The 18798-nt window shown below is 49.3% G+C and overlaps 8 protein-coding genes across 8 annotated transcripts; 5 read left to right on the top strand and 3 right to left on the bottom strand.

Moving 5' to 3' along the window:
• Positions 1–1429: 1429 nt before the first annotated feature.
• Positions 1430–2617, top strand: FMAN_04712 (uncharacterized protein; the record flags this gene model as incomplete). The annotated part of the gene is made up of 1 exon (XM_041828548.1): positions 1430–2617. The coding sequence occupies one exon, from the start codon at positions 1430–1432 to the stop codon at positions 2615–2617; it is 1188 nt and encodes a 395-aa protein (XP_041679400.1).
• A 1229-nt stretch (positions 2618–3846) lies between these two features.
• On the top strand, positions 3847–5653 carry FMAN_04711 (uncharacterized protein; the record flags this gene model as incomplete). Its single annotated transcript, XM_041828549.1, has 4 exons — positions 3847–4122; positions 4184–4600; positions 4660–4885; positions 4947–5653. 4 exons carry the CDS (start codon positions 3847–3849, stop codon positions 5651–5653), a joined length of 1626 nt encoding a protein of 541 aa, XP_041679401.1.
• Positions 5654–6113: 460 nt separating this feature from the next.
• Positions 6114–6962, top strand: FMAN_04710 (uncharacterized protein; the record flags this gene model as incomplete). Its single annotated transcript, XM_041828550.1, has 1 exon — positions 6114–6962. One exon carries the CDS (start codon positions 6114–6116, stop codon positions 6960–6962), a length of 849 nt encoding a protein of 282 aa, XP_041679402.1.
• An 86-nt stretch (positions 6963–7048) lies between these two features.
• FMAN_04709 (uncharacterized protein) lies at positions 7049–8185 on the bottom strand (the record flags this gene model as incomplete). The annotated part of the gene is made up of 1 exon (XM_041828551.1): positions 7049–8185. The coding sequence occupies one exon, from the start codon at positions 8183–8185 to the stop codon at positions 7049–7051; it is 1137 nt and encodes a 378-aa protein (XP_041679403.1).
• A 549-nt stretch (positions 8186–8734) lies between these two features.
• FMAN_04708 (uncharacterized protein) lies at positions 8735–9719 on the top strand (the record flags this gene model as incomplete). The annotated part of the gene is made up of 3 exons (XM_041828552.1): positions 8735–8779; positions 8841–9443; positions 9489–9719. The coding sequence occupies 3 exons, from the start codon at positions 8735–8737 to the stop codon at positions 9717–9719; spliced, it is 879 nt and encodes a 292-aa protein (XP_041679404.1).
• A 642-nt stretch (positions 9720–10361) lies between these two features.
• Positions 10362–11147, top strand: FMAN_04707 (uncharacterized protein; the record flags this gene model as incomplete). The annotated part of the gene is made up of 3 exons (XM_041828554.1): positions 10362–10596; positions 10661–11011; positions 11062–11147. 3 exons carry the CDS (start codon positions 10362–10364, stop codon positions 11145–11147), a joined length of 672 nt encoding a protein of 223 aa, XP_041679405.1.
• Positions 11148–11321: 174 nt separating this feature from the next.
• On the bottom strand, positions 11322–12745 carry FMAN_04706 (uncharacterized protein; the record flags this gene model as incomplete). Its single annotated transcript, XM_041828555.1, has 4 exons — positions 11322–11509; positions 11559–12397; positions 12460–12617; positions 12704–12745. 4 exons carry the CDS (start codon positions 12743–12745, stop codon positions 11322–11324), a joined length of 1227 nt encoding a protein of 408 aa, XP_041679406.1.
• Positions 12746–13352: 607 nt separating this feature from the next.
• Positions 13353–17753, bottom strand: FMAN_04705 (putative component of SWI/SNF global transcription activator complex; the record flags this gene model as incomplete). Its single annotated transcript, XM_041828556.1, has 3 exons — positions 13353–13556; positions 13611–17579; positions 17661–17753. The coding sequence occupies 3 exons, from the start codon at positions 17751–17753 to the stop codon at positions 13353–13355; spliced, it is 4266 nt and encodes a 1421-aa protein (XP_041679407.1).
• Positions 17754–18798: the final 1045 nt, after the last annotated feature.

Genomic DNA, 18798 nt, shown 5'->3' on the forward strand with positions numbered 1-18798 from the left:
CAGGAGTAAGATTTCAAAGCACGTACTATGCACCATTATCGACTCGGTTTGCGAATGAATGAGCCCAAGTAGCCCCTTACTGGCTTGATAGAGGCGGTAAAGGAGAATTGACTGCTTCCTGCTTAAGCGAAGTGTCTGGACTGTTTGCCATGGCATTGTGTATGATTATGCACGGTCTTCTTCACAATAACCACGTAGCTGAGAAGAAGGGGAAGCTTCAGCCTTCGTGTTGGGAAGCACTGGCCGTTGAGCTAAAAGTCGATCTCTAGAAGGAGTTTGGGGGGAACCGGGGTCCGATGGAAGATCACAGATCATGAGATTGATAAGACCAGATAGGCCCTTTTTACTCCTTATCGCTCATTACCGCTCGTTACGCATACGCGTATGCTACAATACTCAGCATCAGAATGCAAGAATCGTATGAGAGAATGGTGAAATCGTCACATACACGCAATTATTCAACGCATAGCTTCTTCATAGAACATTATGTGTTTTCTGGTTCTATGTTGCGCGTTCTCTGTATCAAATCTGTAACTCTTTGCGGGCCAGACTAGTACCTGTCGATAAAATTCACACAAGGTCCGATACGGACATTATTGGAGCCACGGCGTCGCATCGGCCGGCGTTGGTCGGTCACAGGACCTGAAGATGACCCACATCTTTCCGCTTTCCTCTCCGAGCAATCCCGGGCCGGAAATCGGACATCAGGACCGCGTCTCATTGGCTTTTCAGATATCAGGCCACCGGGGTTCAGATGAGTCCGGGGAAGTGGCCTGTGTGACCGAGATAGACTTGATCTCATGCCGAAACACCTACCTAGGTAATAGACCTTCTGTTATCGGGACTGCGGGAGCAAACCATGCAGGTTTGATAAGCTTTACATACTAGTTGATGCTGAGTCTAACATAGGGGTCTGCTGATCAACAGCACACTACTTGAATGTTATCTATTGCCAGTCTTGGGGGTGAGCTGCTGACCTGCTGGGAGGCAACGCGGTATGAGGCCAGCCAGTCAATGGGCTAGTTTTGGACAAGAACATCGTCTAAGCACCCCATTGCAGATCTCAGAGTTCTCGTAAATATTGCTGACAACATAAGATAAGTTGCTCGCGGCTACTGCTGACTGCTTTGATGATACACCTACGACATTCGTCGAGAGCTATTAGTTATTAACCATGTCCAAAGACAGTCCCCTGGATCTCGGTAACAAGGATAAGCAGTAAGCTCCTCCGCATAATAAACTTCGGACTTGGGGAATTTAAATGTTGATCCTGTTCTCGTGGATTGCCAAAGTCCGAAGTCCGTGAGCGAGCCGAATGCACGGACCAAGCGTTGTCAGTACGTCATTGTGTAGCTTTTCGCAAATCAAATCAGTTGCCTTTTCAGTGTAAAACATGTCGACGTCTCGATAGAACCGCACACTTGCTATCATGCGACTTCTCCCGAGGCGAGCCCTCGCTCACGATCTTTCTCCGGGCCTCACATGCCGTACTTACCGGCTGCAACGGCGCCAATATGCGACTTCGCTTTCTCCTCCCCCACCGCCTCTTTCCGGATACACATCGTTGACTTCACGAAGGCTCATATCCGTCACCGGCCCAGACTCAGCAAAGTTTCTGCAGGGAATTGTGACTGCCAACGTGACCACGAAGGACGGAAAACCGAGGAGTGATGGATTCTATGCCGCTTTTTTGACTGCGACTGGCAGAGTACTTTACGATGTGTTCATCTACCCGAATCACAATACTTCAGGAGCTTCGGCCGAGGAGCCAGGATATCTGATTGAAGTTGATGCAGACCAAGCGTCGACGCTCGCCAAACATATCAAACGCTACAAGCTCAGAGCAAAGCTAGCCGTTCGCTTATTGGAAAATGATGAGGCGACAGTTTGGCATGCGTGGGACGACTCAAATTCTGCGAACTCTAACTCAATCGTCAAGCCGGCCAACTTTTCTCTCCAGGATCCAAGAGCCCCCGGTCTGGGGTATCGGCTACTGCAACTGGATCAGCACCCTCCCCAGTTCGATCTCGAACCAAGCACTCAGGAAGCTTACACAATACGAAGATACTTAAATGGTATTCCCGAAGGTCAGGATGAGATATCTCGAGAGCATGCTCTTCCTCAGGAAACGAATATGGATATTATGAAAGGAATCGATTTCCACAAAGGCTGCTATGTTGGCCAGGAACTTACAATCCGCACCAGACATCGTGGTGTAGTTCGCAAACGAATTCTGCCCTGTGTAGTCTACGAAACGGAGCATGCACCGCCGACAACACTTCAGTATCACGCGGACGATATAACGTCTTCTCTTGAGAGTGTGACTGCAGACATGATACCACGAGACACAAGCATCGGACGATTTGAGAAAAGAGGTCGAAGCGCCGGCAAGTGGCTCAAGGGTGTGGGAAACATTGGGCTCGGGCTGTGCCGCCTCGAGATCATGACTGATGTGACACTGCCGGGAGATGCGGCGTCGGGGGCTTTCAACCCCGAGGACGAGTTTGTCCTAGATTGGGGCGAGGAGGAAAGCCGCAATAGAGTAAAGGTTAAGGCTTTTGTGCCGGGGTGGTTGAGAGAAGGTCTTGATGCTGAGAATCAGCGAAATGAAAAGTAGAGCAGTAAGAAATGAAGTTGTGCTGTAAGATACTGTATAAATACAATACTTGTATGTCTAAGCTGGAGACATATCTGAATATATTCACTAAGCTTCTTTCTCAATCATTGCCAAACCGTACTTTGTTCTTCGAGACAGAGCCCTTGTCAGTGGTTATACCGTGCCATGGCAGCATCATCTTATTACAGTAGCATGGCGGAATAATCAGATTAAGCGATCCTCCTGACTACGTTTCCTGGACAAGGCAACGGCCGAAACAATCCGTTAGAAGGTATTCATGATATCCTTCAGAGGTGAGTTCACTTTGGAGTGAATCTATTGGTCCGTGTAGGAAGTCGATTCCTTGTCGCAATATCCAATATACATACTACATATGTAAGTGAGTAAAGACAAATTGTGACGCATGGCGCAAGCTCACACTGCCACCAGTCATGAGTTCTTGAACTGATCATCGCACTTTGAGCCTACATATTTTCTTTCAGGGTGTTGTGGCTGTGCACAGAATTCGAGTTGGAGGAAAACCGAACGAATGTATCTAAGAATGCTGACCAACAGGAATAAGGACTGAGGTTGTACTGGGCTAGTCTGGCATAGACCCAGGGACAAGATCATCGGAGTTGATCACTGAAATACATAGCCAAATTAGCCCTTACGCACTAGGTGGGTCGGGATCTTGTTGGACAAGGGGCTCAAGTCGCTGCGTTTGCCCTCTTTAGTAGGTAAACAGGCAGTAAGCAACAGCTTGCATTGCTGCGGACCCCAACTGTGTGCCATGGATATCTCCTGTAAAACAAGAGCTGGGTTGCAAGAGCAATTCGCTGACAGTCTTGCAATTGAATCAAACTAGCGACATCGAATGAAGTACTTTTGCTGCGACCTTGGCTTACATACAGGAAGGTTGAAATTAACACTTGGATCGTCGTCTGACTGTACACAACCTATGTAATCTCGCGAGCCTCAGCCCTGTGGTTGAGACCGGGGATAGCCTTGGCCTGTCGCTTAAATTATCTCATGGATGGTAAAGTTCTCCAGAGCCGACATTTGACGGCTCGGCGATGCATTTGTGAGTCTTCAGCCTTGTTCATTGCTTTCTGCCGCTCTGGCCTTATTTAATGGTCGAAGCTGCCGCACTGAACGTCTGCATCGTAACCATCGATTGACGAATATCTTCTCTCATTATTTTCTTGGCGTCTGAAACACACGGTCCCACGGGCGGTTGTATCTCGACGATGGCGACAGAGACTACCCCTAAGACCATCAAGCGGTTGATCGCTTGCTGCGATGGCACCTGGATGGATAGTGACAATGGCTACGAAGAAGCCGGCTTGCTAAGAAAAGAGGGTTCTCTTCAGATACCTTCCAACGTTACTCGAATATCCCGTTGCTTTGAGAAGAGGTGCAGCGATGGCAAGCTTCAAGTTGTCAACTATGAGTCAGGTGTTGGTACAGGTAGCAACGTACTCGATAGTATTACTGGCGGTGCTTTTGGTATGGGACTCGCAGAGGTGAGAGAGGGAGGGTGTTGGAGCATCATAATGAAGGATGTTGGCTAACCATTTCTTCTAGCGTATGCGGGAAACATATTCGTTTCTATGTTCCAACTATATGGATGGCGATGAGATAATACTCGTTGGTTTCTCCCGAGGTGCTTTCACAGTCCGGTCTGTGGCAGGCATGATTGGCAACCTAGGCCTACTAACACGGGAGGGCGTTGAGTTCTTCTACCCTATCTTCAAAGATATGCAGCATTGGATGGACTATGATTATGAAGATCCATTCCCTAACATTCCATTCCCTGATAAACCCAAAGGAGAGGACGCTGCGGACGTTTACAGGGCTCGCTTGGAACAACTCGGCTACACTCGTGTGAGGCGGAGTGAAGGACAAGGTGACATCATCACCATCAAAGCAGTGGGTGTCTGGGATACCGTGGGTAGCCTCGGAATTCCTAGAGTTTTATGGCTGGAGAAACTGGGAATTCGTGCCGACAATGATGAATAAGTCTCACCTCTAAATCTTCAAGAACTCGGGTTGCTGACCAGCTTCTTACATTTAAGTGGCATGACACCAATCTGTCAGATAGAATTGAACATGCGTTCCAGGCCCTCGCCCTAGATGAAACAAGACCCCCCTTCACACCAGCAGTCTGGGAGAGGCTCCCGGAGAACAAATACACAACGGATCTCAGGCAGGTATGGTTTCCTGGGAATCATGGTAACTGTGGTGGCGGATGGGAAGACCAGGGCATGTCAAACATCACACTTGCATGTGAGGATTCCATACAGCTTTCACTCAACAACCATGTTCTTAGAAACTGACTTCGAGATAGGGATGATGGACCAACTGGCCTCAATTGGGGTTGAGTTCGACCTCCCTGCACTAGAACGATGCTTCTTCCAGAACTTCAAATTTTACCACAAAACCCCCTCAAAACTCAGTATAAAGTCGAGGAAGAGGAGAGAGAAGACGAAGAAACGCCAGTGGGCGATGAACCCAATCTACGAGAACAACCGCCCCTTTAGACCTTGGGGGCTTGGGACAATAAGTAAAGCTCCAGGTCTCCTCTACAAACTCTCTGGCCAAACAGTTCGTACACCAGGTCTGTATAGGCCAGCTGACCGCCAATCGAAATGCGATAAGTCAAGATACCTTCTTGATACAAATGAGCGAATACACAGCTCCGTACGAATCAGGCTTGTCTGCAAAGGCCTCGGCTTGAATGATGACCACGTCTGGGATTGCCCAGCTTTGCTCAGTAACTGGAAACTCAAACGAACGCGGGAGAAATATACCGATCCAGTTCCATTCCAGCCTGATTGGTGTCCGAACGGTGGAAAAGATCATATGGGCCATCCTAACGATTGGTCGAAGGGACGATGGGTTTGGGAATACATTGGCAACGAGAATGATGGCCCCAAAGAGGCAAGACAACGGATAATGGTGGAAGAGCCTTTAGGACCCTATGAGCGATACTTACTCAGCTTGTCAGCAGGATCACCGAATGTGTATCATTTTGCGGACACGGTAAATAGTTGAAGGCTCTGGCTTGGTGGTTAGGAGGTGGCAGAAATCGTCTGACTCCAGTCCCAAGGGGTGAAAAGACTTAGATAATGTCTCGTTACTTTATGATATCTGATGATGAGTTTAACATGCTATCTGAAGACAGTATCTTCTCACCTTGTTCTAAGACCGTATTAAGTCTTGCGTTTATGGTGAGTACATATTTCGGGCCATACGAGGCGTCAACGCCTCGCATTTGGGAAATCCATCATAACAAGTAGTTTGTTTGAGACGCGAGATTTTCAACCACCTTAATAGCCTTTTATCAAATAACCTGACGGAGTACAGTCCCATCTCAAAGGCTTAATGGCTCCGAGGTCACGTGCTTTCGTGATTCTTCAACCAAGCCTCCCTAGTAGGTATTGTCCAAAGCTTCTGCTTTTCTCCACACTCGAACAGTTACTTACGAGCAACATATAATCCAGCAGACTCCGATATGTCTGACACAAAAGCCGCCGATTTGCTGCAATTCGCTCAAGAATATGCCTCCAAAGATGTAGATCTTTATGAACTCCTTGGCATCGATGCCCTGACACCCAAGGAAGACATCCATCGCGCGTGGCGCAAGCGATCTCTGAAATACCATCCCGACAAAGCAGGCGACAATTTCGATGCGGAAAAATGGCAGCTTTTCGAACGCGCCCGCGACATCCTATCCGAGCCAGGGGCGCGCGGCGCTTACGACGGCGCCATCAAGGCTGTCCTGCTACGAAAACAAGAGCGCGAGACTATGGACAAGCAGCGTAAGGCTTTTGTTGACGACCTCGAGGCGCGAGAGAATGCTTGGAAGGTACAGAGAGCAGAAAAGGAGCAGCGGGAGAAACAAGAGATCGAGAAGGAGAGGTCACGATTGGTTGAACAGAGGCGCATGCGCGAGGAAGAGGAAAGGCGCCAAGCCGCTGCAGCGGAAGAAGTCGAAGACCTTGCGGAAGCACGCCGACGACTGAAGGAGAAGAAAGAGAAGAAGAAACAGGACGAGGCGAGAGAGAAGTTTCTGCGCAAGTCACGAAGGGCCGCGGAGGCTTCAGACGGCAAGCCAGCGCCTGGGCCAATCAATGGTGTCATGGATGTACCAGGCGACTTCCCGGTTGACTTCGGTACCGAACAAAAGTTTTACTGGGAGCTTGTTTGCGACAAACTCCGCGCGGTTCAGGCAGTCAGGAATTTACGGCAGAAAGAAGGCCCCCCTGAAGAGTACCAACAAGCGGAGCAAGGTTTACTTGACGCAAAAATGAGGATACACCAGGCTGAAGTTCGATTTGCGGAGCATGCATCTGTTTCGTAAAGGCCTTTTAAAGAAAGGATACGGAATAGGGTTGGTAAATATGTCTATACGCAGTGTTCTATCTCACGCTAATATATCCCTTAGAATCATGATTCAGCGTCGAGCCGCAATACTTTGACAGCGTTCATCCCCATGACGTTCTTAAAGTCCCCCGTGTCTTGTCCCACTGCAAGAGCAACGGCCTCCGCATTCAGGCTCACGCTCTCCCATTCACCCTGTTCATCAGTCGAAAGTGGTGGAAAGAAGGGGTGATCTGTGCCAAACATAAGCCTATCAGCACCGCTAGCTTGAACAGCCGCCTTGAGCCCAACTTCTGAGTAAATAACAGCATCGAGATAAATCTGCTCCCTCAATACCTCCCACACTGTTCGGCGGCCCTTGTTAAGCTTGCCTTCACGAAGCAGCTGCCCGTCATGCATGATGCAGCTTTCGATCCTGCCAGCAAGGAAAGGTAGGGTTCCACCACTGTGGGCGAGGATCATGCGCAGTTCTGGGACTTTGTCGAAAACGCCAGCCAAGTACATCCTAGCGACAGCGATTGTTGTCTCCATGGGGAAGCCGAGGGCCAAGGGAAGCACATGCCCGTATTCGGCGCTCGCTCGAGGTCCCCAGACATCATTCGGGAGACCGTAGTGAGGATGTAGGAAGACAGTCAGTCCTGTTGTTGCGAGAGCCTCGAAGATGGGGAGAAGATCAGGGTCGTCTAGACCTTTCCCGAGCCCTGAAGTGCCCAGAATGACCCCACGACAGTATCTGAGGATCTGAAGATGTTCTATAGAAGCGAGGACAGTCTCGAGAGCTGCTGTCAAAGGAAGTGTTCCGAAGAAAAAGAGTCTCCCAGGGTGATCGCTGCACATGCGCGAGAATTCTTCATTGACGGACTGCGCGATTGCGCCTGACTCTGACGGGCTCAGAAAGTCTAGCCACGGGTTCGCTAGGGATATGACAGATATATCAATCCTGTGCGTATCCATGAAATGCAACTTTTGCGCAAGCGATGCATAGTGCGATGTTAGAGGTCGCCCAGGTGGTTTTGCCTCAGGGTTTTGTGTCGCTTCTTCCAATGCTTTGACCTCAGCCTCCAGAAGGATGAGTCTTGGATCAGGTGCTTGAGTAAACTTGCGGACGAGGGGGATATGAGAACGCGATTCCAGGATTTGGATATATGAGGGAGGGTACATGTGTGTATGTATGTCTACCACGCGGGAAGAAGAGGACGACATGGTGTTTCAGCTACTGAGAAGAGAGGCAATGGTGGGAGTGTGAGAATGGAAATTGGACAAAGCTTCGAGTGAGTAAAGAAGCAAGCTAGAATGTCTGGATGAGGCACAGCCAGCACACACTTGTTATCAGGTCTTGCGGGCCAAGGTGTAGCAACGTTGCAGATCAGCAAATCGGGTTACCCAAGTTGAGAGACACGCATGAGATGCTACTCGGGAGCGATTGAGTTCGATAACAACCCCGCATTGCTGTTATCACCACAACCTTGCGATGTCGTATCACCTGCTTATCAGTAACCGTTGAGGGGTTAGGCGTTGGCCGCCGGCAAGCCTCTTTCGTTTCTACTTGCCAAGTCCAGGAATGCGCCGTCACGCTTATCGGCTTGTATTAGAGGTGTTGTGCCTGTGTATATGTAGCTAGCAGATGGCAGCAGAGTCAAAGACGTCCCTCACGACTAGTCTTTCTATGCAACCTGTTTTGAAATACTGCAGTTAGTTCCTTTTCCATCCATTTTTCTTGTCGACTATATTCCCTCTACGAGTAATATTGCCATGGCCTCGGGTTTAGCCGTGAGCAAGGAGGGTCTGTCAATTCCCGTCAGTAATCCAATGCCCAGCAGACTGTAGCTCTTACCAACTAAGCTTCTCCTGTTTCAAGCTCATTGACTTCTCGCGCTTCCTCAGCGGAACTCCTGTGGAGCGTGACGAAACGGCCAATGCCATTCTCGACGGTTTCAAAACAGCTGGATTCATCTATCTCAAGAACCATCCCATCCTCCCCAAAGACTTACAGCATGCATTTGATCTGTCAGCCCGCTTCTTCAAGGAACCCCTGGAGAAGAAGATGGAGGTAGTCTGGACGACTCCAGAGGCAAACCGAGGCTATTCCGCCCCTGGACGTGAGAAAGTCAGTCAGCTCAAGGATATCCAGGAGGTTGAGAAAGTGCGTGCCGCTTTGCCGGACTTGAAAGAAAGTCTTGAGATTGGCCGTGAAGATGAGCCCGGACGTCCGAACAGATGGCTTGAAGAAAACGGCGACCTTGTTGGGTTTCGAAAGGATATGCTTGGATTCTTTGAGAAGTGCCGCCAACTGCACGTGGAGGTCATGAAAGCTATTGCTGTTGGAATGGGGCTCGATGATAGATTCTTTGACTCTTTTGTCGACGTCGGAGACAATACGCTGCGGCTATTGCATTATCCAGCCGTTGAGTCCAATATCTTCAAAACAAAGCCAGGCACAGTTCGAGCTGGTGCACATAGCGTAAGTTCTTCTGATCCTACGAGTCACAACCTGACCCCAGAATAGGACTATGGATCCATCACTCTTCTCTTCCAAGATGCTCGAGGGGGGCTCCAAGTCAAGAGTCCAACAGGACAGTTTGTCGACGCGACACCCATCGAGGGCACAGTCGTCGTCAATGCCGGCGACTTGCTTGCCAGATGGAGTAACGACACCATCAAGAGCACTATCCATAGAGTTGTTGAGCCACCGCAGAAGCAAGCTGAATCATACCCACCTCGATACAGCATTGCGTGAGTATGGTAGTGTTTTACTGTGGCGTTTTCAGGCTGACTTGGTAGCAGATACTTTTGTAACCCCAACTTCAAAAGCTATATTGAGGCGATCCCGGGGACGTTCAGTACGGAGAAAGATAAGAAGTACGAAGGTATTAATAGTGGTGATTACCTGGTCCAGAGACTGACTGCGACGTATTGAGAGTCGGCTTTGTTAAGAACATCATGGCCACGCACACAGGCCTCGCTCTTTGAGTACCTCTGGATTCAGAAGGCATAGTGTTAGTACGAGACTAGCCAAATCATGATCAAAGAAGAATTCTTCTACCCAAAAGCAACGGTGAAGTATTGTGATACTGTTGTCTCATAGAGAGCACCTAGACTAGAGTGAGTGTATGTAGATATTCATTAGCATGTGAATCTGGATTGCAGTGGGTTAGGCGACTCGCTGTCCCCACCAAAAACACTCAACACCGAGGCGCTAAACCTAATAAAGAAATTCGAGGTTTCTTTATTCAATGCCACCCTCAACATCTGTTTTCCATCGTCAACACTCACACCAACACAAGGCTTCAACTTTGCCTTTGACTCGCAGTCACTCGTTCGATCCAACTATAGTCTACTGCTCGACTTTGAAATTCCCGGCTCCCAGATCTTAGCAGCAATGGACTCCAATACTGCGGCTGCAAAACGACCCCTGAAACAGGAGGCTTCAACAGCAAACAAGGCCTATCTGATCTTCTACAACTTCCTCTCAGCTGTGCAATGGTCTGTTGTGCTCGGCCGCACCGCCATGCTTGCCGGTGCCTACGGGCCTGAGCACGTCTATCCTAATATTGGTCAATATACAAAATGGACGCAGACTTTGGCTGGGTTGGAGGTGCTACATTCGATGCTTGGTATAATTCCCCTGCTTCTTGACATTGCATTGTGGTGTATACTAACAATAAATGTCCCCTCCAGGCGTCGTCCGCGCTTCATTTATGACCACTCTTATGCAGGTCGCCTCGCGTTTCCTGCTCGTCTGGGCCATCGTCGATGTATTCCCCTTCCTCGCCCTCTCGCCTTTTTATTCGTCCATGCTCATCGCTTGGTCCGTCACCGAGATTATCCGCTATTCTTTCTTCGCTCTCTCGCTGTCCGGCTACCAGCCCAAGTTTCTTACTTGGTTGCGTTATAACACTTTCTTTGTGCTCTACCCCATTGGTATCTTGAGTGAATGTATGCTCATCTGGTTCGCCACTGATCCAGCGGGCAACATTAACGAGCTCTATAAGTGGGCACTTTACGCCATCTTGGTTATCTATGTTCCTGGTAAGCTAAAAAGAGTCTGAGTGTGCGACTGCAATACTAACCTTGCACAGGATCTTATGTCTTGTATACACATTTGATGAGCCAGAGGCGCAAGGTCATGCGAAATCTGAAAGCCCAGGGTCAGAAGGCTCAATAAAAGGAATTTAGATGGTAAAGAAAAGAGGAGAGAAGAATGTCATTGAATGGCATACAACTGGAAGATTTTGGGGAACCAAGAGCTACCTCGATGTGATTCACACACAAACACTCATATATATATATATCGTCTAGGTGTAGATATATCCAACTAAAGAAACAGAAATCCAGCAGGTTAAACAGCTTTTTCAACCTGTGGAGTCTCGGGCGCAAGGCCGTCCTCAGTCGATGGTGCGTCTTCCAACAGGAATGATTCTTCAGCACTCGTCTCATACCAGCCGTTCTGTAACCAGCCACGAATCACTTCAGTGGCATCCTGTGCCAGTCTGTTGTACTCGGGATTTTCTCTCGGCGTGAACATATCTGGAAAAAGTCTCAGTACAGCGATTGTCTCTCGAGAGTCTTGACTTACTCATATGTGCTCCGGCCTCGTCCGTTGCCTTGTTGTTGATGGCTTCCATCCACACCCCCCCAGGCTGCTTTTTGGGAAGATTGCAAAATGTCCTGTCCTGCCCCAATACGGTACCAACAACGTTGATCTGCTTTGACGGCGCTGCTTTACCAAGACGAGTGTATATGTTGGCGAAGCCCACGTCTAACTCTTCTCGCAACTGAAGAAGACACGCCACTCGTTTGCGCAGTTCTTCTCCTCTAGCAAGGCATCCCACGAATTCGAGATGCGACGACGCCCAAGACCAACCTTCACCGAGTTGGTCGCGTTTCATCCATGCTGCAGCACCACCAGCTGCTACCGCTCCAGCGGCGCCAGCGTACATAGCCATTTTGCCCCATTTTTGCCATGAGTTGCCACCAGATGTGGAGGGAGCTGGCAGTGCTCCAGCTATCTTTGGGGGAGCGGGCGATGTTGAAGGGGAGCCTGCTGCTTTGGCGCCCCAGAGTGATGCTCCGAGGCCGCTCAGCTGCGATATTGCACCTACAGCCTGTGCAGCGTTTTGGTACTGATCCTCTGCACCGTGAGCTACCACACCAGGGGATATACCAAGATAAGGAGTATCAAAGGCGAGAACACCTTGGATGTAGGGAAACATGAGGGAATTGAAAGTTGGTTTCTCGGTCTTTTGAATACCGTCTTCTGTGTAGATAGGCTTCTCAGAAGCTAAGCCGATGAGCATCTCGGCCGCCACGATGCCACCCATGGAATGGCCGACGAGGATGGTTCGCACCGAAGGCTCTATCGTTGGCGACGGTGTGCCAGCTGCGACCTCCATGTCGATGACCTTGTTCTGAAGCCTATGGCAATCGCTTTTAGCTAATGCCCTTGTAACAGCAGCTGTCCACTAAGGAATACTCACCAGTCGCGGAAGCGACTCACACAACTGCCCAAATCCCCACGAGTCTCATATTTGGGATAGACTACCACTTCAACATCAACCTTTGGTAAAGCCTGCCCTACCAAATCGCGTAGGTCCTTGGTGAATTGATAATCGACACCGAACGTGTCCTCGCCGCCCTTGATTAAATTAGTATTATGGCTGAGACTGACTATGACGACACACGAGGCAGCGAGAGGTAGAGGCACGGTATGGATGTGTATACCTTGAAACCATGAATAAAACAAAGAAGCAGAGTCTTCTTCATTATGAAAGTTTGTCCATTAAGATCCCCCTAACGGAAAGCAGGCGTTGGTCAAGGTCCAGCTAAGACTGTCGGCGTGTTGGGAGTGTGGCGAATGAGGACAAGTCTAGGTTTGTTGCGCAGAGAGAGCTGTGCTGAGCTGAGCTGGGTTGAGGAAGCATCAAATTCAAGACACCTGACCTGGAGTTGCTATCAAACTCAGAATGTTATCGCGTCAAATCATCACCAGCGCTGTCGCCGTTAAAGATAGAGAGAGGAACAAAAGTTACTGCATGTAAGGTTTCTAATTAAAAATACATCCTACTATTTATCTAAACACGCAGTGCAAGTTCGCCATCCCCTCGCAGGGTTTGACGCCCTCCAGAGTCGTCCATTGGGAGGTCCATGAAACGACTTCTGTCAATGCGTCGGCTGTGTATGGTATTTGATCCTCGATTCCCTTCGCTTTCTCTTTCCCTGTCCCTGATCGCATGTTGTTTATTGACACCTGTCCTGCCGAACGCCATTGCATATATCATCAAACAATCGCCGCTTTGGGCGATACAACTTTACAGGCTATTTTGCGGCCCGATCTTGTCGATCAAGAGTCCTCCCTTGGCAGCCGCATCTGTCATTCCTCGTCGCTTTGAGCAGCAGTGCTACCGCCGTTTGCTTCTTTCGAGCCACTAGAAATCAGTTTGATCCGGGTGCCACTGGGCTGCGGAGTGCCGCCTCCTCCAGAGGGCGCCACTGAACTGTCCTTTACCCCCTCTTCAAGTTCTTGAAGTTCAGGATGCGCCACCAGTTCCTCTTGGTACTTGGAGTTAAAGAATTCCTACAGCACGTTAGCGACAAATCAGACGAATAATCACAGACAGATTATGCTTACGTTCATGACCTTAGCATCTTGATACAGAATGCTTCCATCCTCGTTGTAAGTCTGACAGTTGCGGATCATCAATTCGATGTCCTTTCGCAGTCCACTTAATGATGTGTATTCCTCCTTTTTGATCCGAGTCTGTATCTGGTTCATGCAGATAGGGTTCTGAATGATGAGATAGTAGTCCGCGTAATCGCGCTTGGGAGGCAGTTTGACGAAGGGTCCGATGATGAGACGCTTGCCAGGATCCGACTCGTCATCCTCGGGGGGTTCAATATCGTCCACCTCCAAAGTCATTAGAGCATCGTACAAGTTACGGAGACTCTTTTGTAAGACTTCCCGCTGATGTGGTGGAAGTCGTGACTCCAGACTGACTTTGCTGGGGCGTCCTTGTGGCCCACGTCGCTTTTTGGGAGGAGGCTCATCATTACCGTCCTCGGCCTTGCGCTTCTCGTTCTTGCTGCCTGGTTTACGACCTCGTTTCTTGGGGGTTTCAATCTCCTCAGTGCTTGCTCTACTGCCCGATGGCGATTCGTCCACCGAGTTGGAGATTCCAGACTTCTTCAGCCTGTTGTTCTCTCGCCTGTCCTTTCGGGCTTGCTTGCGAGCCGCAGCTGCCTCTGGAGAGTCATCATCGTCATCCACGGCCATAAGCCATTGCTCTTCAGTGAGACCATCGTCGTATTTGACTTTGGTGCGTTCACGCGCACCACGACCCAGCACAACATCCTCCGTCTCATCCGAAATAGGATTGCCCTCGTTCAAATAGATCTCTGGCAATTCATCCTCACCCATAAGTCGAGGTTTGCTGCCTGGTCCATTGCCGTAGGGCGAATTTCTCTGTCTCTCCTCGTCAATCTTCTGGAACACAGTTATCTCATCATCACTGCGCGCAAGGAGCATGTTGAGTTCTTCATCCTCCATCTCATCTTGCTCACCGGATTCCGCCATATCAGCAGTCTCCAACAATGTTCGAAGCATAGCGTCACGGTCGGTCTCAGATGACTTGTTGTCGAAACGACCGGCCTGAATAACCTTGCCATCCATATCAAGTTTGAATCTTGCTCGCTCGAGAATCTTCTCTTCTACTGAATTGGAGCTGATGAGTCGGAGGATTCGGACTTCATTCTTCTGGCCAATACGATGAGCACGATCCTGGGCCTGCAGATCCTGATGAGGATTCCAATCGGAATCGTAGATAATGACGGTATCAGCGGTCTGCAGGTTGAGACCAAGACCACCTGCGCGGGTGGATAGCAAGAACATGAAGTATTTAGAGTCAGGGGCATTGAACTCTCGAAGCAAGTCGGAGCGCTCGTCGGATTTGGTCGTACCATCCAATCGGAGGTACTCGAATCGCTTGTAACGCAAATAATCTTCCATGATATCCATGATCGCAGTCATCTGGAAGAACATCAAGACTCGATGCCCAGTTGCTTGATACTTAGGGAGAATTCTGTCAAGCAGCTCGAATTTTCCTGCTGTCCTCCACAAGAGATCATTGCTGACATTCATAGGATTCATGACATTTTCTACAACATCGAAAACGAACGGGTGGTTGCATAGCTTCCGGAGCTGCATAATCATGTTGCTCAATCCGCGAGCACCAGTCTTTCCGCCCTTGCCATCACTAACGACGAGTCTGTTGTGGGTAACCATCTGTTTGTACAACTTGGACTGAAGGGCGGAGAACTTGCACTTGATGACCTTCTCTGTCTTGTCGGGAAGATCCTTTTCGACGTCCTTTTTCAAACGGCGGAGAAGGAAGGGTCGCAAGACCTTGTGAAGACGCCTGATGACGAGAATTTGCTCTTCTTCGGTGAGTTCCATCTTATCCTGGCCGCCAGTGTTCGCGAAGGGGGTATTGAACCACTCATCAAAAGTCGTTGCAGATTTGAAAATGTTCGGCAGAACAAAATTGAGCATAGCCCAGAGTTCAGAGAGGTTGTTTTGTAAAGGAGTACCGGTGAGAATGAGTCGAAAACGGGTATGATAGTATTGCTGAATGGTAAAGCTCAATTTGGAGTTTGAGTTCTTCATTCGATGACCCTCATCAATAATCATGTGGAACCACTTGATCTTGCTTAGAATAGGGCGATCCTTGATGATGTACTCATATGTCGTGAGTAATACTTGGAACCCTCCTTGCCGAATCTTGTCTTGCTGCTGCTTGCGAGCATTGGGAGGTCCCTTGTAGACAATACGGCTCACAGAAGGAGCCCATCTTTCGAATTCCAAGTTCCAGTTTGTCAACGTACTCAGAGGCACAATGACAAGGTATGGTCCGGCCTGTTGTTTCCTCTCAATCAGGTAAGTGATTAGACTGATGGTTTGAATGGTCTTTCCGAGACCCATTTCATCAGCCAAGATACCGTTCAGATTGTTGTTGTAGAGTGAGATCATCCATTGGAGACCCTTGACTTGATACTCCTTGAGCTTACCGCCCACGAGCATGTTGGCTTGCTCGGTAACCTCCTCACGAATGCGATGTGCCACAGCGTAGTAATCGATCTTCTTGCTGCTTTCGTCATCCTCATCGTAATCACTGGCGTCATCCATCTGCGGATCATCCCCGTCACCATAGCGCTCGGCTGCCTGTCGTTGTTGAGCCTTGACTGATGACGCGAGTTGATGCAAGAAGCCATCGGTTTGCTTGAGCAAGTGCGTGATACGGGTATCTTTGGCCTGGTCAAGAAGCTTAAGGTAAGCCTCTTCGTCGTTGGCCTTGAGAGCCTGAAGACGCTGTTTGGCCGTTCTCTCGATACGCTTCTGCTCCTCCTTTTCGATGTTAAAGTGTTGCTGGTACATAAGACGAGAGAGCTTGTGCGACTTGGTACGTTGCGAAGAAGCAGAATCTTGGATTTCTTGACGGTGGGTGTAGATAGCTCGAAGGAAATCGGTGTGCTTCTTCTTCTCTCGGTTCTCGCGGGCATCGCGTTGCTGCTTCTCGAGCTTTTCGGTAATACGAGCCTCACGGACGTTCTGCTTCTTCATTCGGCGGAAACCAGATCGATTTGTGGTCATGGCGAGGTTATCGTAATGTATCATTTGACGTCCGATCTTATCCCGAAGAGCCCGTTGCTTGGCGTAGAGAGCTATGCTTTTCATCTCAATTATTGCTTTTCGCTTGAGAGAGTCATCGGCCTCTAGTGTTTCCTTGGAAGAGTCCCAGTGGGCCAAGTCACCAGGCAGATTCTTTAACTCGGCATATCGCTGTCTCATCCTGTTCGAGACAACAACTTCTCGTTCGTATCGCAAATGATCAAAATCAATACCAGTAGGGAATACACCAGGAATAAACCAGCGATTCTTCCGCTGTGAATGATCAAAGTACTTGATTTCGGGGCGAATCATGCTGGTGCCATAGGGGGACTTTACTGTCTTGAATGTATGCGCCTTAGGAATGTCCAAGCCCTCATCTTCTGTCACAGCTCCAGGTCCGTTCTGTCCATCTTTAGTGGATTCGGAATCTGCCTGGTTCGATTTAGTCGCTTGGATCACCTGCGCAGCATCGGCGATGGCGGCTTGTCTACGATGTCGCTGGTTGAATATGGCCTGCTGCAGCTGTAGAGAGACTCCGGCGTTTTTACCCAGCAATTTGAAAGCATGGATCTGTTGTCGAAGTAGACCGAGCTGTTGCTGAGTGAAATGATTTGAAGATGGTGCAGTCGATGGAGACGTTCCAGTGGATGCAGGAGTAGGGGTCGTTTGGTTTGGCATTGCGGAGGCACCGAGCGGATTAGAAGGGGGTTGAGTCGATTGGGGCGAACCTTGCTGCATAGAACGTCCAGGCATAACACCGTTGGCAGGCGTACCGTTTGTTGCATTCTGCATCTGTTGCTTTTGTTGCTGCTGCAGGAATTGCTGCTGGTTACGTCGCATGGTGTGTTGCTGTTGGAAACTCATCAAGAACTGTGAAGCCTTGATGTATTCAGGGTCCGACGGTGGCACGCCTTGCTCCTTCATCTGCCTAAGTTTCTATATGACGTATCAGCATTGATAGTCCGAAGCAATAAATGGTATTGAAAGAAGAAGAAAGAGTCCATAATGAGAGCATACCCTGAAAACTTCTTCTGCCTGTTGCTTGGTGGCGCCTGCAGGCATTGGCGCGCCTGGGTGCTGAACAGCATGTGGTGCATGCACCGACGCCATGGTGAATGAAGTGTACGGCGCGTTGACTTTTTGATAGTCAAATCGGTTAATTAGTTGTCAAGATGCAGCTACCTATGGGGCATGTCGCGCAAGATGGGACGTGCTTCGGCGTCGCGAAAACGAATGCTTGACGCAGAAATTAATTAAGGGATAATGGACGCGTCGGAATCGAAGCAAAAAGGACAATGTTCAAGAACACGTTGAAAGGGTTCGTCAAGAAATTGGCGACACGTTGGAGATGGCGCGTGGAATAGCCTTGGCGTGGAGCAACCTTCAAGTTTGGAACGCGGCGGTTGCAGAATGGACTCTCGATGGTCCGAAGGTCGAATACTGAAGGGAAAGTGTGCGATGTGGCGACAAGGCGCGTATTGAATCGGTACAGGGGATCGGGGCGGCGTGAAAATCGCGTGCAACACGGATTCGGTGGTTTCTCTCGATGAGAGCCGATGGTTTAAAAGGGCCCTGGCGATTTTTTGGATGCGCGCGCTCGCCGGTTGATGATGGGGAGTGGTGAAGGCACAACTGAACAAGATGCAGCGTGATGGTTGGTGCGGTCTTGAGTCGGCCAGCCAGAGTATTTTTCAGCACGGCCCCCCCCTGTCAGATTGAAGCGGCCCCAATTTACGCAATGCGCCTGAGGCAGCCAAGAAAGTGTATTAGGTAATCAAAGTTCTTATTCTACATTGGCTTGACTGAATCTTCTGGTGCAGTCACACTGAAGCGAACACAGCAGTCTTTTTATATCCCTGAGGAGTCGAATAGCACTTCCGAGCAATCTCTTTAGGGTCTATCCCATAAATATATCAGTATCAGGGATGTATTTCTTCACATATATGTATAGGACAGCCCAAAGTACCCTTGATAATGCAGCTTAAAGATCACGACTTTGACTTATGCTGCGGTGCCTCCGGGAAGGCTTGTATCTATGTCAAAAAGATCAGCAGCCAATCAATCAACGCCAGTGTCAGACCCACAAAAACATACGAGGTGCTCTTTCGGCTCATAAGGACCAATAAGCAAAAGGAATGGTTGACTCATGATAAAA

Source organism: Fusarium mangiferae (assembly GCF_900044065.1).
Source record: "Fusarium mangiferae strain MRC7560 genome assembly, contig: FMAN_scaffold003, whole genome shotgun sequence".
NCBI lineage: Eukaryota > Fungi > Ascomycota > Sordariomycetes > Hypocreales > Nectriaceae > Fusarium > Fusarium mangiferae.